Source organism: Anomaloglossus baeobatrachus, chromosome 2 (genome assembly GCF_048569485.1).
Source record: "Anomaloglossus baeobatrachus isolate aAnoBae1 chromosome 2, aAnoBae1.hap1, whole genome shotgun sequence".
Lineage (NCBI taxonomy): Eukaryota > Metazoa > Chordata > Amphibia > Anura > Aromobatidae > Anomaloglossus > Anomaloglossus baeobatrachus.
The window spans coordinates 654,128,901-654,143,749 of NC_134354.1; the positions used below are offsets into that span (position 1 = coordinate 654,128,901).

The following is a 14,849-nucleotide window of genomic DNA, read 5'->3' on the forward strand; positions in this document are numbered from 1 at the left end:
GCATAAAAAATGGCAACTAAATCCACAAGACAAAAAAGGAAAGTGGCTTAAATAATGTAAATAATGAATCAGGACTTCTATGTAATTATTAAAAATTGTATTTTTGATGGATTTTTAGGTATATTAAAGAGCCCATTGAGGTTCAATCAGTGCTTGCTTTCCCAAAGCAAAGTAAATTTTGAAAAAACATAATGGAGATGTATTGCAGTGAAATAAGGATACATTTGTATACAGGGATACATTTATTAGGTAATGTCCAGACATATTAATTAGGCATTGTGCTTTTAGAACAGAAAGGATTTGTTTAATGAGAAGGCAGATGTTTAGACACTCTTTGCTGGTTTAGGATATCGAATACCTATTAGGAAATCAGTAATTATTGCAGGAAAGTAAGAAAGGGGAAGGTAAAGGAGTTTGGCATCCCATCCAGCAGAATAACGCGTCTTCGGGTGGACGGCAGTCAGCGCATGCTCCATGCAGTCTGTGACTAGAGACAACTTGCTGCTGTTCAGCGACAAATGCAGGTCAAGATTTCTACAATCTGAACAGAGAAAAAGAAAACAAGCTTTGTTACCAATATCACAATCAGGGCAGGTAGAAGACACTTTCTTTATTCCAAGGCTATATTTTATCTAAAGCCAAGCTATATGTTATCTGTGCACTTTGTTACCAAGATCAACATTATATTGCCTTGCTCGCCATCTCTGAATTTATCATTTACTTTATGGTGTCTTTTATATTTTTATGCATTGTAGATAATAACTCAGATGACAGATTTAGAGAACAAAAGGAGTCATCCGCTTTAGATAGTAGGAACATCTCCCCCATTAATATGCTTGAGAATCGAGAGGAACCTGGACAAGCACGTAAAGGTCGCTTTACACGCAGCGATATCAATATCGCTAGCGTGCATGCTCGCCCCCATCGGTTGTGCGTCACGGGCAAATTGCTGCCCGTGGCGCACAACATCACTAACACCTGTCACACTACTTACCTGCCTAGCGACGTCGCTGTTGCCGGTAAACCGCCTCCTTTCCAAGGGGGCAGTCCGTTCGACGTCACAGCGACGTCACTAAGCGGCCGCCCAATAGAAGCGGAGGGGCAGAGATGAGCAGGACAAACATTCCGCCCACCTCCTTCCTTCCTCATTGCGGCGGGCCGCAGGTACGAGGTTGTTCCTCGTTCCTGCGGTATCACACATAGCGACGTGTGCTGCCGCAGGAATGACGAACAACCTGCGTCCTGCTACAGCAACGATATTTGGGAAATGGACAGCATGTCAACGATCAGCGATAAGGTAAGTAAAATTGCTCGTAATGGTCGTTCGTGCATTTCACACGCAACGACGTTGCTAACGAGGCCGGATGTGCGTCACGAATTCCGTGACCCCAACGACATTAGCGATGTCATTTCGTGTAAAGTGGCCTTTAGGATCTGTGTTGCTGTGTAATAAAATAAGGGTCCTGTCACAGTCGTCCCCCTGTTTTTGGAGACTGGTGTCAGCTTTAGGATTGGAGCCTCTCATCTCCATGTGGTGTACTCACTTATTCAGAATGGGGAGAGGTTGTGATGGTGGGATATATTGGGTTGTGTATATTCAGATGTTGGTAGTTTTGCCTTGTGTGTACATTGACCTGTCTGCAGGTTAATCACCCCCTGCAGTGTTTCTGTCCCTAGGTCTGGGAGAGGCGGCTTAGAATCCACCCAACCTCTCTGCTTACTTGGGGATTATTCAGTCAGGCTGAGAAGGACAAGAGAAGGAATAAGATTTATCCTCTGTGGGAGAAGCTGAGGTTGCGGCCCGCACACCAGAGAGACTTTGAGAAACCTTGAATTCCCTGGAAAAGGACTGCTGGAGGAGTGTGACTCACCCCCCTGGAACATTTATTCCATTACTGGATTACTTTACCCTCTGTGTGGTGGATTATTTTATGGACCTACTGATTTGCTTGGAATAAAGGAGCTTTGAATTGTTCATCATCTCTCGTTCTGTTGAATATGTGATATCGGAGAAGGACCCCATGACACTCTATAAGTCAGGATCCTTAGAAAGATCTGCTTTGCAGATGAATGTGACCATAGCCTTAACCTAATGTGAAAAACTAACGTGCGGGTGTGCCAAGTGTTGCTGAGTATCTGTGAGAAAAAATAATAAGAAATAGTGATATAATAGTAAATCACAAAGTCAACATGGTTATCACTTCTTTATGTATTTCCACAGCATCTTCCTGGTTGCTGCAGCCATGATTTTTTACAAATATGGATAGTCATTTTCTTAGTGTGTCCAAATATTTTCTCTTTGTTCTTGATGGAACATGGTCGCGAAACGACAATTCATCATCTGTTTCTGGAAAACAAAGGGACAATCAGTTTAACTCCTTCAAGATAAAGCAGTGAAATCAATGGTTTTGGGAGTCTTTGGACTTCAGGCACTAAAAACAAAAGGCTTGGAATTGTTGGATTTCAACATGTCTTGTCCTTTGTGGCCACTTGAGATAGATACTTTCTCCCCATTGATGTAAACTTGCATAGGCAGCCTAGCCAAGCATATTAATGGGAAACGCTGTGGAGAAAAAAAGCGCAAATGGATCTTACCCAAAATTAAAGCACATTATTGAGAGAGCTGGATGCTCACCTTGTGTGGTTGTGTGACACACAAACAGCATAAAAGCGTTGTCACCTGTCGAAAGGTCCAATAGCCATAACACTGGAGAGAATCAATAGGAACCTGGAGATGTGTGGATGGATCTGTGCTGCTCTGTAATAAAACCAGGGTCTGGTCTGTGTAAATGAAAAGGTGCTTAATTAATGTGTTTCTAAAGGATGCTTTACACGCTGTGACATCGCTAGCGATTGCTAGCAATGTCGCGAGCGATACCACCCGCCCTCGTCGTTGGTGCGATATGTGGTGATCGCTGCCGTAGTGAACATTAATGCTACGGCAGCGTCACACGCACATACCTGTTCTGCGACGTCGCTGTTGCTGCTGAACAATCCCTCCTTCAAGGGGGAGGTGCGTTCGGCGTCACAGCGACATCACAAAACGGCCGTCCAATAGAAGAGGAGGGGCGGAGATGAGCGTCCGGAACATGCCGCCCACCTCCTTCCTTCCTCATTGCCGGTGGACGCAGGTAAGGAGATGTTCGTCGTTCTTGCAGTGTCACACACGATGTGTGCTGCCGCAGGAACGACGAACAACATACGTACCTGCAGCAGCAACGATATTTGGGAAAGGAGCGACGTGTCAACGAGCAATGATTTTTCACCTTTCTGCACTCGTTAATCGTGGCTCCTTGGTGTCACATGCTGTGATGTCGCTAACGGCGCCGGATGTGTGTCACTAACGACGTGACTCCGACAATATATCGTTAGCGATGTCGCAGCGTGTAAAGCACCCTTAAGTGAAAGCCAACTTCTTCTTCAGAATAGGCATCAAGTTAGGTAGCTCGAAACACGTTAATAAAGCACTTTTATTACAAGTGGACCTGTCACACTACATGCATGGCGTGTTTAGACTAAAGGAGTCTGACACACAACAAAAAAACCATCAAAACAATACCACAAACAAGAGATGGGACATCGGGCATACAATAACAATGGTGGGCCCTAGCTCTAGTGAGAGGGGTAAATGGGACACCTCCTATCCTCACCTGCAGCGCTCCTTACACTCCTAGCCAGGCCCTATAGTCTCTGCAACTGTAGCCGAGCAGGAATCTGAGACCCTAAGAAAAACCCTGCAGTTGCCCTGGCTAGTGCATTGGCAGATGGGAGACGGTAGCTCCACCACTGCACTAATATAACACAAGCAAAATTAAGACAAATTAGGGGAAAACAGCAACAAAAAAGGATAAAGTCTGGCTTCTGGAACACTCCTTCTAAGATCCTTCCACCACAGGGGCCAGTATACAAAAGGATTTGTATCTTCAGCAAGGATTGCTGGGATGACCTCTATTTAACCTGAAGGGGCATGGCTACAAAGCAGCTGCAGCTGACACACTCAACCAGGAACTGCTGGAAAAGCTGCTAGCAGCAAAACTAACATTAACCGTTTCCGTACTAAGGGAAACAAAACCTTAGTTAGATCAGCCAGAGCTGCAGGTCTATCCAAGGTGTGTGGCGTGGGCTCTCTGACACATTCCCATATTTCTGAGGGACACTTGTAAAGAAATTTGTTCTATAAGAAATACCTGTATAACATCTTCCATAGTGAAGGCATTTTTCCACTTCCAGCCATCTCCAACATGACTGAGACATCATATGGGCATACATCCTAAATGATCCCCCTATGGTGCATGGGAGATCTCAGAATTGGGCCTTATGTGATAATGAGGTGATAGCATGGTATTACAGGATAGTCCATTTGACAATGTTGTAATCCCAGTTCTGCTGTGAGTCAATGGTGCGATATGCCTCTGCCAGGCTTCCTTTGAGGAGTCCCACTAACAAACACATCCAGCCTGAGTGGGGCACCTCCATCATCGCATACTGCTGTTCAAAGTCCTTGAAGAACCCTTGCACATCTCAGAATGCCTTATCAAATGGCTTAAAGTCCGCCTGGGTAATCCGTTCAGGCTACCGGATCGCTGGGTTTACACCCCAACTCATATTACTCTCTCTGCTGTACTCCATTGCTTCTTGTCTCCACTGTGGTCAGACAGCAGCCTCCTCCTTATAATCCTGAGAGACGCCTGGGGTCAGAACCGCCATCTCTTCTTCGAACCACACTAATCACTAGCTTTTTGGGGCAGGGATCCCCGTCTCCAGTGATTGTTCGTCAGACATCTGGGAGGAGGGGGTCTGTCTCGCACTCACCAGTAAATCACTTCAGGCCTCTTTAGTCAGTCTATGGTGGTTCAGACCCAGATCTCTGGCTCTCTCCTGTAGACTGGGTGTAGTCCAGTTTCTGTACTCACTCTGTGGGTAGTTCTCCATTGGGCTGTACTCTGTTGATCCCACCGCTGCCACCATTTTTCCCGGGGTCCTGCTCTGATATCACACAATCAACAGAGCGAGAGATGAGTGAACAATCCAAAGATCCTTTATTCCAAGCAAATCAGAAGGTCCATAAAATAAACAACCACACAGAGGGTAAAGTAGTCCAGTAATAGGATAAATGTTCCAGAGGGGTGAGTCACACTCCTCGAGCAATCCTTTTCCAGGGAAATCAGGGTTTCTCAAAGTGTCTCTGAGGTGCGGGCCTCAACCTCAGGTTCTCCCACAGGGAATAATTCTTACTCCTTCTCTCTTGTCCTTCTCAGCCTGACTGAATAATCCCCCAGGTAAGCTGAGAGGTTGGGTGGATTCCAAGCCCCCTCCCCTAGACCTAGGGACAGAAGCACTGCAGGGGTGATTAACCTGTAGACAGCACAATGTACACACAGGGCAACATTCCCAACATCTGAACATACACAACCATATATATCCCACCATCACATAGAGGAACTTTCATAACATTTTTCATTTTAATTTAGAACTTTCTCCATTTGTCGCTGTGTCCCCGATTCTGGAATATTTTTTATTTTTTTCTGTGCCACTCTGTTTCAAAGGTGTGAACCCCAGTGGTAAAGAAGCAAATTTCTGCTTCAAATAACTGGGGGCACAGAATTTCTGTCAGAGAAGAGAAATAGCAAAGACCCACAGAGATGTTCTGTGGTATAAACTCAGTTAGTTGTAAAGAAAATAAAAAAAATGTAATTAGAGACATTTTAGAACGGAGCAGCACAGAAATAATAAACTGTTCTAGAATCAATGAAACAGCAATTTGAGAATGTACAATTGAAAGATCCTGTTTAAGGTGCCCTTCACACGTGCATGATTCCAGTATGTATGACGTTCATTTTCACACGTACCAGAGACACAGATATATGCAGACCCATTAAAATCAATGGGTCTGCGCACATATCCGTGATTTTTCATGGACGTGTGTCCGTATGGAGCACACGTGTGTCCTTGTGTTCTGCATAGAGACAAGTCAGTTTTTCTCCGGCAGCACTCATGTCACATGGACCGCACACTGATATTATCCATATGACATCAGTGTGATACGTACCAGAGAAAACACATCTTTGAAATAAAATTATTTTCTATACTCACCTGTCTACTAAAGCGCTGCTGTCTTCGGCACTGCTGTTACTCACTTTTGTGCACGCTCATTATGCTCATGATAATTCACTCCACTACAGACCCGGAAGCAGCAGCGCCAGAGACAGCAATGCAGGGGACAGGTGAGTAAAACATTCCTGATCTCCATGTTCTAATACAGATAAGCACACTGAGAACTCCTGTGTGCCAAAATCATGGCACACGGATGGCCATATGCACCTTCAACACGGACCGTGAAAAACGTCAGTGTTTTAAATGGACCTGTGAAAGAGGCCTAAGGGAAAATGATGTCAAAAAATTTTGATTTGACATAGGAAAAAAATCGTAATTTAAGGTAAAAAATAAACTATGTAATCCCGCTAACATTTGGCTGAATAAACGGCAACTTCAGAGGTGGGAAGTTTTCCTTACTGTAAGGGGTGCTTCACACACAGCGAGCTCACTGCCGAGATCGCTGCTGAGTCACGCTTTTTGTGACGCAGCAGTGACCTCATTAGCGATCTCGCTGTGTGTGACACTGAGCAGCGATCTGGCCCCTGCTGCGAGATCGCTGCTCGTTACACACAGCCCTGGTTCGTTTTCTTCAAAGGCGCTCTCCCACTGTGACACACAGATCGCTGTGTGTGACAGCGAGAGAGCGACAAATGAAGCGAGCAGGGAGCAGGAGCCGGCGTCTGACAGCTGAGGTAAGCTTGTAGCCAAGATAAACATCGGGTAACCAAGGTGGTTACCCGATATTTACCTTAGTTACCAGCCTCTGCAGCTCTCACGCTGCCTGTGCTGCCGGCTCCGGCTCTCTGCACATGTAGCTGCTGTACACATCGGGTTAATTAACCCGATGTGTACAGCAGCTAGGAGAGCAAGGAGCCAGCGCTAAGCAGTGTGCGCGGCTCCCTGCTCTCTGCACATGTAGCTGCATTACACATCGGGTTAATTAACCCGATGTGTACTGTAGCTAGGAGAGCAAGGAGCCAGCGCTCAGTGTGCGCGGCTCCCTGCTCCCTGCACACACAGCTAAGCGGTGTGCACTGGTAACTAATGTAAACATCGGGTAACCATACCCGATGTTTACCTTAGTTACCAGTCTCCGCAGCTTCCAGACGGCGGCTCCGTGCAAGTGCAGCGTCGCTTGCACGTCGCTGCTGGCTGGGGGCTGGTCACTGGTTGCTGGTGAGATCTGCCTGTTTGACAGCTCACCAGCGACCATGTAGCGATGCAGCAGCGATCCTGACCAGGTCAGATCGCTGGTCGGATCGCTGCTGCATCGCTAAGTGTGAAGGTACCCTAAGTTACATTTATCTATGAAGACATTACAAATAGGGGGTGTTGTGGATAAGGTCATGGATTTTTTTAAATTATATAAAACTTAGTTTTCCATGTAGGTAGTATTGTAAACTATTTTTTGTAGGCAAGACAATTAGTATGTGCAGACAATATTTTTTTCAGGTGGACAAGCTGAGTTTTTCTAGAAAAAGATATATCAAGAAATGGCAGAGGTTTTTTTTCCCTGAAGGATCTTTTTTTTAGCATTTTTTGTTGTAGTTGTTTCCTTAGTGCTTTTTCTATACTTTTAAGCACCAGCACTGCAGCAGGTTTCTTTTAACATTTCAATCACTTTTTGGAGAGTTTTTTAAAATGGCATTTTTCAGACTTTTTTTTTTTTTTACTTCCTTTAACAATGTTTTTGTCTTCCTTTCTTCAGACTAGAAAATGCCTGAAGTATTGCTAATTTTTAATGTTTAATATCTAAGCCTGAAGCAGTTAAACGATACACAAAAGACTGAACATGTAAACAGCAAGTCGCTTTTACATAGGGAGGCATATGTTCATTTTATTGAGCATTTAGCTCTTTTTTCAGGCAGTTTTTGGAGAAGAATCTGCCTGAAAATTACTTTGTGTCCCCCTTCCTTTATGTGGCTTTTTGACAGATATAGAAATACGTGGATTATAATGAGGGTAATCTGGGCAATCTGGGCTACTGCCTGTGCCCAAAGCTCCTGGGGGGAGGGGGGCATGGCCAGATTGCCCTCATTATATTGCTTTGAGCAGGAACACATACTCACCTCCCTCCTGTTCCATCAGCACAGATCTCCTGAAAAATGTTACTGCCAACAATACAGAAAGGCAGCTGAGCTACAGGGAAGCTCCTGACTATGATATCAACTTGTATGCACCGGCATCAAGAAGAAATGGAGCCCTGGGGGACTCTAATCGAGTTGAGTATGTATGTATGTGCGTGAGTGTGTGTGTGTGTGTGTATATATATATATATATATATATATATATGAGATGTGTGGGGTTCATATTGTATATAGGAGGCTATGTGAGGGCTCATGCTGTACTTAGGAGGCTATGTGGGGATTCATGCTCTATATGGGATGCTAAGTATGGGCTCCCACTGTATATAGGAGGATAACTTGGGGCTCATGCATAGGAGCTATGTGGGGGCTCATGTTGTATATAGGAGGCTATGTGGGGGGGTTGCACTGTATATAGGAGGATTTGTTCGGACTCATACTATATATAGGAGGCTATAATGGGGGCCACATGTTGGCTCATACTGTATATAAGAGGATGTGTGGGGGATCATGCTGTATGTAGGAGGCTATGTAGGGCCCCATTTTGTATATAGGAGGACAGGAGGCTATGTGAGGACTCATTCTGTATATAGGAATCTATGTGGGGGATCATGTTGTGTATAGGGTAATGGTTGGGGCTCATGCTGTATATAGGAGACTATGTGGGGGATCATGCTGTACATATTGATTATATGGAGGTTCATAGATATGTGGAGGCTCACAATGTATATAGGAGGCTATGTAAGTCTCCTGGCGAAAAAGTGATGAAAGAGTCGGCTCAGCACAAATCCAATAAAATATAAAAAAATTAAGACTTATGACTAAGGACCCTTTTGTTTTTATGATATAGGTGCGAAACGCGTAAAGTTTCACCTGTATGCAGATTATACCTTTGTGTGATGTATTTCCAGGAATGACTATTTTAAGGAAATATCAATAAAGAAATTTTTTTTTTATATTTTATTGGATTTGTGCTGAGCCGACTCTTTCATCACTTTTTCGCCTGTTATACCGGCTAGGACTGACCGGCAGGCTCGTGCACTTTGGAGGATTACTAGGAGTTGGAGAACAGGTGAGCTGGAAAAATCCCCCCCTTTTTTGTATGTAAGTCTCCTGCTGTATATAAAAGGCTATGTGGAGACTCAAGCGTAAGAGCTATATAGGGGCTCATGCTGTATATAGAGGGGGCTGTGTGTGGGCTCATACTGTATATAGGTGCGGTTTCAGCATACTTAATTGTTCTCAACATTAACTGATATAATTAATACTAATTTAAACTAATAATTAATATGTCAATATTAATAGTCAGCAGAATTAATTTCAGCCTTTTTGTTTAGTCCTCCCCAACAGTCATGTGACCTCTTGGTAAAATTAATTTCTCACCCCTGCTTTATTATATATAGTGTTATGTTTTAGATATCACTGTACATAAGGGAAAAAAAATTGCGCTCTCTTTCTCATTTTATGTTTACAGTTGTGCACGTGTGTATTAATCACGTGACCTATCACATAATCTTTCAAACGGATTGTATGACATGTCACATGATATATTGGGGCTGGGAGGGGGGCATGCCTTCGAAACTTACTGGGTGGTTTCAATGAGCGTGAAAGTCAAAAAAGGTTTCATACTGTTTTGAGATTTACAGGTTCAGAAAATGTACTGGTTCTGCAAAATAGAGAACATGAACTTTTCTTACAGAAAGAGGCAAAATGGATCATCTGCATGAGTACATTAGGATTTAATGATTGTGGCCATTATTGTTAAATGTGTTAATGTGTTGCTTTAGAAAATTGTCTTGATTTTGTTATGTATGGCTATGATGGCCATTGGAGGTGGTTACTCTCTCATAAGGAGTGCGATGATACCATGAAGCATGAAGACCTGTTGAAGCATTTTGTGACGCAAAGTAGTAGTTGTCTGTTGCACATCAAAATTATCCTTATACCTGTACACACGGCTTTTATGGATATAAATTAATAAATAAGAAGTAATGCATGTTGTGAGTGGCGCCTATTTTTCTACAATAAGTGATATAAGGACTCTTGTATTACCCATATGTGCTGGTTGCAGAGCAGAAAAGCACAGCTACATAAACTGCACAGTGGCTGCGGCTGGGTACTGAACGCCCCATCTCAAATGAGTAAGGGTGCATCTGCAGTACCCCACTGAGACCACTATGCATTTTACAGAACTGTGCTTTTTTGTTCTGCAGCTAAGCACATTTGGCTGAAACAGCTGTTTTTCAGAGACACCAAGTGCAGTACCGTCCACCAGTCTGGTATTGACAATGATCTAACCTAAGGATAGGCCATCAATATAGTACCGGACAAGCCCTTTAAATATCATGCATTAAATATTTAAAGAGTAACTAAACTTTTATACATTTTTATATATTTCGCAGGTACTTTGCAAGGGGCCAGGGTTGTGATAACCCACCATATGCTCAATAGAAGAGCAGTGTGAAGATCAGGAGGCCAGAGCACAGAGCTTCTGCCTTAGTATGCACACAGTATAGATACAATAAAAAGTCATTGTACCTGAAAAATATAAAAGAAATACATTGCAGTTTCCTTAGTCTAAAAGATGATTAGAAATTTCCATAACTCCACTCACAGTTTTCATAATATTGCTGTCCATAGCTCCTTCGGATCTCATCTGATACTTGGGCCCAGGCTTTAGTGGCGCTGTCCCTCAAAAGTTTGGCATCTGCTACTTGCGTTGCAAAGAAACCAGGTTCTATAATACAGACCTTCACACCAAATGGCCTCATCTCGCGGCTATAAGATATAAGATAAGCCAGATAGGATTCATGAAGAATGTAATATTACTAGTGTTAAAATGCAGATTTGTAAAATTACTGTCATAGAGATGTAAAAGGCCTCAAAGAATTTCTCGGTGTCTCCAATCTCAAATTGTTTTTTTTTTGTTTTTGTTTTTTCATTTTCAATCCTAGCGGAGAATTTTTCCAACATACGTTGTTACCTACCTGAACATACGGTACATTTTTTATATTTAACAGATATAAAGCATATGTATCATTTTATCTACTCCTTTAGCCATGTAATTAATTTACCATCGCAGATAAACTGATTAGCCATTATGTTAAAACTACTGACAAATGAAATGAATAACATTGATTACTCCATTATAATGGCATCAATCAATTGGCATCAGGAATAATGTCAATTTTTAAAGATAATTTGGTGGAAACAAAGTGGGCAAGTGGTAAGGATCTGAGAAACTTTGAAAAAGGACAAGTTGTGAAAGCTAAGTGACTGAGTAATACCAGTAGCAGCTCCAAAATAGTTGTTCTTATTCTGCAGTGACTAGTACCTACTAGTGATGGGCGAACACTAACATGTTCAAATGCTCGCTACTCGATTCGAGCTAGTCAGATGCTCGGACGAGCTCTACTGAGGTAACGAGCATTATAAAAAGTCAATGATTGGCCAATTTGGGGGAAAGAGCATTTCTGGCGTGAGGGAAGGTATGTTTTTTTTATTATTTTGTTTGGTCACACTCAGTAATGGGCGGACCCAGGCAAAAGATCTGCATGGTTTCAAATGTACCAAGTGCCGGACCCTGACCCAGAATTCTGAGGGAATTCTGGCTAATGATCCGGATCCTGCACTCAGGAAACACACAAAAATAAAGGAAAAATAAAGAAGCGAGCTGTACTTACTGAGTCATTAGCACCACTGTACCTGCTCCCATGTCTGCTCATTCACTTCTGCAGCCACTCATTACCTTCATTGCATATGTAATGCATTTCCCGACCACTGGCATCTGTGATTAGTTGTAGTCAGACGCGCCTCCACGCTGAGTGACAGTGTGTCAGTTGCTTCCAATCACAGACCCTGTCTGCAGGTCTATATAGTACAGTAAAAATAAATAAATAAAAAAATTGTCGTAGGGCCCACCCATATTATGATACCCAGCACAGATAAAACACAGACAGATAAAGCATATGGCTACAGGCTGCAGCCCCCAGCTGTGCTCTTTTCTTGATTGAGTATCAAAATAAGAGAAACCGCATGTATTTTTAAAAAGGTGGAGGGCAGTGGGAATCTCTAGCTGTGCCTGCAACTTACCTGAGTGACGTCCCCATTACTAATCTAGGGCTTACTATCAGCTATGAGCTGCAACTAGTTATTACTTATTGATCTTATTACTCCGATTGACACCACACCAGAGTAATCGGGAAGAGCCAGGTAAAGTGCTGGGATTGTCGCATCTAATGGATGCAACAATTTTAGGTGGCTGCAGGCTGCTTTTTTAGGCTGGGGGAGCCCAATAACCATGGGTCTCCCCAGTCAGAGAATACCATCCCCCAGCCGTTGGGCTTTATCATGGCTGGGTATCAAAATTGGGGGGGCGCTCACCGGTTTTTTAAATTATTTATTTATTTTTTTAAAAAGCCACATGTGTTTTCTCTTATTTTGATGCATAGCCAAGAAAAGTGCATGACTGAGGGCTGCAGCCTGTAGTTGTATGCTTTATGTGTGCTGAGCATCATAATATGGGAGGGACCCCACGCCAAGTGTTTTATTTATTTTATACCACGATAGACGCACATTGATTGGAAGCAGTCAGCTGCCACAACGCCACTAAAGCTGGGGGCATGTCTGACTGCAACCAATCACATATGCCGGTGGGCGGGGAAAGCAGTGCATATGCAATGAAGGTAATAAGCGGTGCCGGAAGTGAATGAGCCTGGAAGCAGTTACAGTCACACCAAAGTTTTGGTAAGTACAGACTGCTTGCTTCTATCGCCCTATCCCTTCTGTCACCATTTTTAATTACCGGATTTTGGTCCTCATAGACTCATAAGGGGACTGGCGTCCAGCCAGATATCTGGGACCAATCCCGGGCCAGAACAAGGTTTTGTTTTTAACCTGGTTAGGTCCTCCAGTCCCGGTTATCTGTTATTCCTCCCATTACTGGTCACATTACATCTGAAAACATTGTTTAATGCTCCAAGAGAGCCATTAAGGGAGTGTGAATGACTCTCCCTGGGGTGCCTGTGCATATCATGCAGTGAAGCAAGCCTGTGCATTGTGGACGCTGTTTCACAAACAAAATTTCTGAGCACCCGCGATACTCAGCTGAGCTATGTGAGTACCCGAGCACCCTGATGCTCGATCGAGTAACAAGCAGTGCCGAGCACTCTTACTCTTCACTAGTATCTACCAAAAATAGTGCAGGAAGGGACAACAAAGAATTCTCAACACTGTTATGATTGGCCAAAGCATGCTGATGCTCGAGGACAATGAACAACTTGCCTACCGTTTCAATTGTAGGGGTGTCACACTCCGAACAGATAAGTACGCTATATCTTGAAGAGACAGTGCTCCCCTCTATTCTGTGTTTTGTGGACTAACCGGCAGAGTCAGCATTCCCCTCTGAACTGTGCAGTCAGATTGACCCTGCCCAAATGTACGGGAGAAGGAAAAAGTGCAGGAGAAGATTTTAAGGTGGGAATAGGAGAGGTCAGTTGCCTAAGTAGAGAGGAGACACTACCAGATAGAGTCTGTCTGAGGATGGTGGTTAGAAGAGAAGCTAGGCTGTGAGAGAGACTGCGAGGGAGACCGTGGCAGAGCCCTAGAATCTGCCAAGTCAGTACCGGCATGGGAAGCTCCTGAGGTTGGCGTTTCCAAACACGAAAAGAGACGAAATCTGGAGTAATCAAGGGACCCCCGGTTTGCGGAAGAGGAGATGTTGCGTCCTGACCTGGAAGGGCAGTGCGCACCAACTAACCATGTGATCCCGTGGTACCGTGAGTTTCTGATAGGTGTGCACACCCGTTATTGGCTAGTCTAGGCCTCAGTAGTCAGAGTGCGGTAGCTGCATGGTACGATCAGCAGAGGCCTGTTAAGTTGTTATTGTAGTGTAGCCATAAGCTAAATTCTGTGGTAAAGTTTCTTGTTGTGATACCTATAATAGCTGTAACGAGTACGCATTTGTGCCTTCCAACTAGAACCTGCAGTGTTTATCAATTATATTGTTGCCATACCATTCTCCAACGTTTGATGTATATATCTATATATTTTCTGTCCGTTAATAAAGCTGTTTCCTTATTCCTGCACCCTTGACTCCTGTACCATATTTGAACTCTGCCTGACGGTGGTTCCATCACTTCCACTACACAGTCACATAGAGGAGCTATGTGAAAGGCCAATTGGACATGTTGAGTATTTAGTATTTGAGTTTTTTATCTCAGTATTTTTAAGCCAAAAGAAGGAGTGGAACAATCAGAGGAAAAGTATAATAGAAACACGGGCATTAATTCTGTATATTTTTTTTTTGCTCACTACTGGTTTCGATCAGGGATCATGCTGTTTGTCAGTAATCAGAGCGCACGCCGACAATGCAGTGGGTGATGACGCATATGCGCTCTGATTACTGCCAAACAGCATGATCCCTGATCGGTAAAATTACCTCATTGGAGGACCGATTTCCTTTTGGATGACATAACTCTAATGTTGTCACTTATGTGGTCTAACTATGGACAGCCCCTGATGAACCTCCGATCAATTTTGTTCTTGGGGGAGAAACGCGTTGGGCAGTGAGCTGCTGAGTGTGGCTAAGTACTGGCCATTTGGCCCTTTTTATCATTCACTAGATATATTTGAATATGTTTGCTTGCATACTAATGGTGATTATGCTGT

General features: G+C 43.6%; 1 protein-coding gene across 6 annotated transcripts in view; it reads right to left on the bottom strand.

The window, feature by feature from the left end:
* Positions 1 to 223: 223 nt before the first annotated feature.
* The window catches only part of LOC142292008 (retinol dehydrogenase 7-like), a 75,997-nt gene continuing 61,371 nt past the window's right edge, over positions 224 to 14,849 (bottom strand). For all 6 annotated transcript variants that reach the window (XM_075337047.1, XM_075337044.1, XM_075337046.1 and 3 more), the window contains 2 exons: positions 10,795 to 10,958; positions 224 to 541 (listed from right to left, as the gene is read on the bottom strand). In XM_075337047.1, coding sequence (XP_075193162.1) covers positions 324 to 541; positions 10,795 to 10,958 — 382 coding nt within the window. In that variant the 3' untranslated portion in view covers positions 224 to 323. The remainder of the gene's footprint in view (positions 542 to 10,794; positions 10,959 to 14,849) is intronic.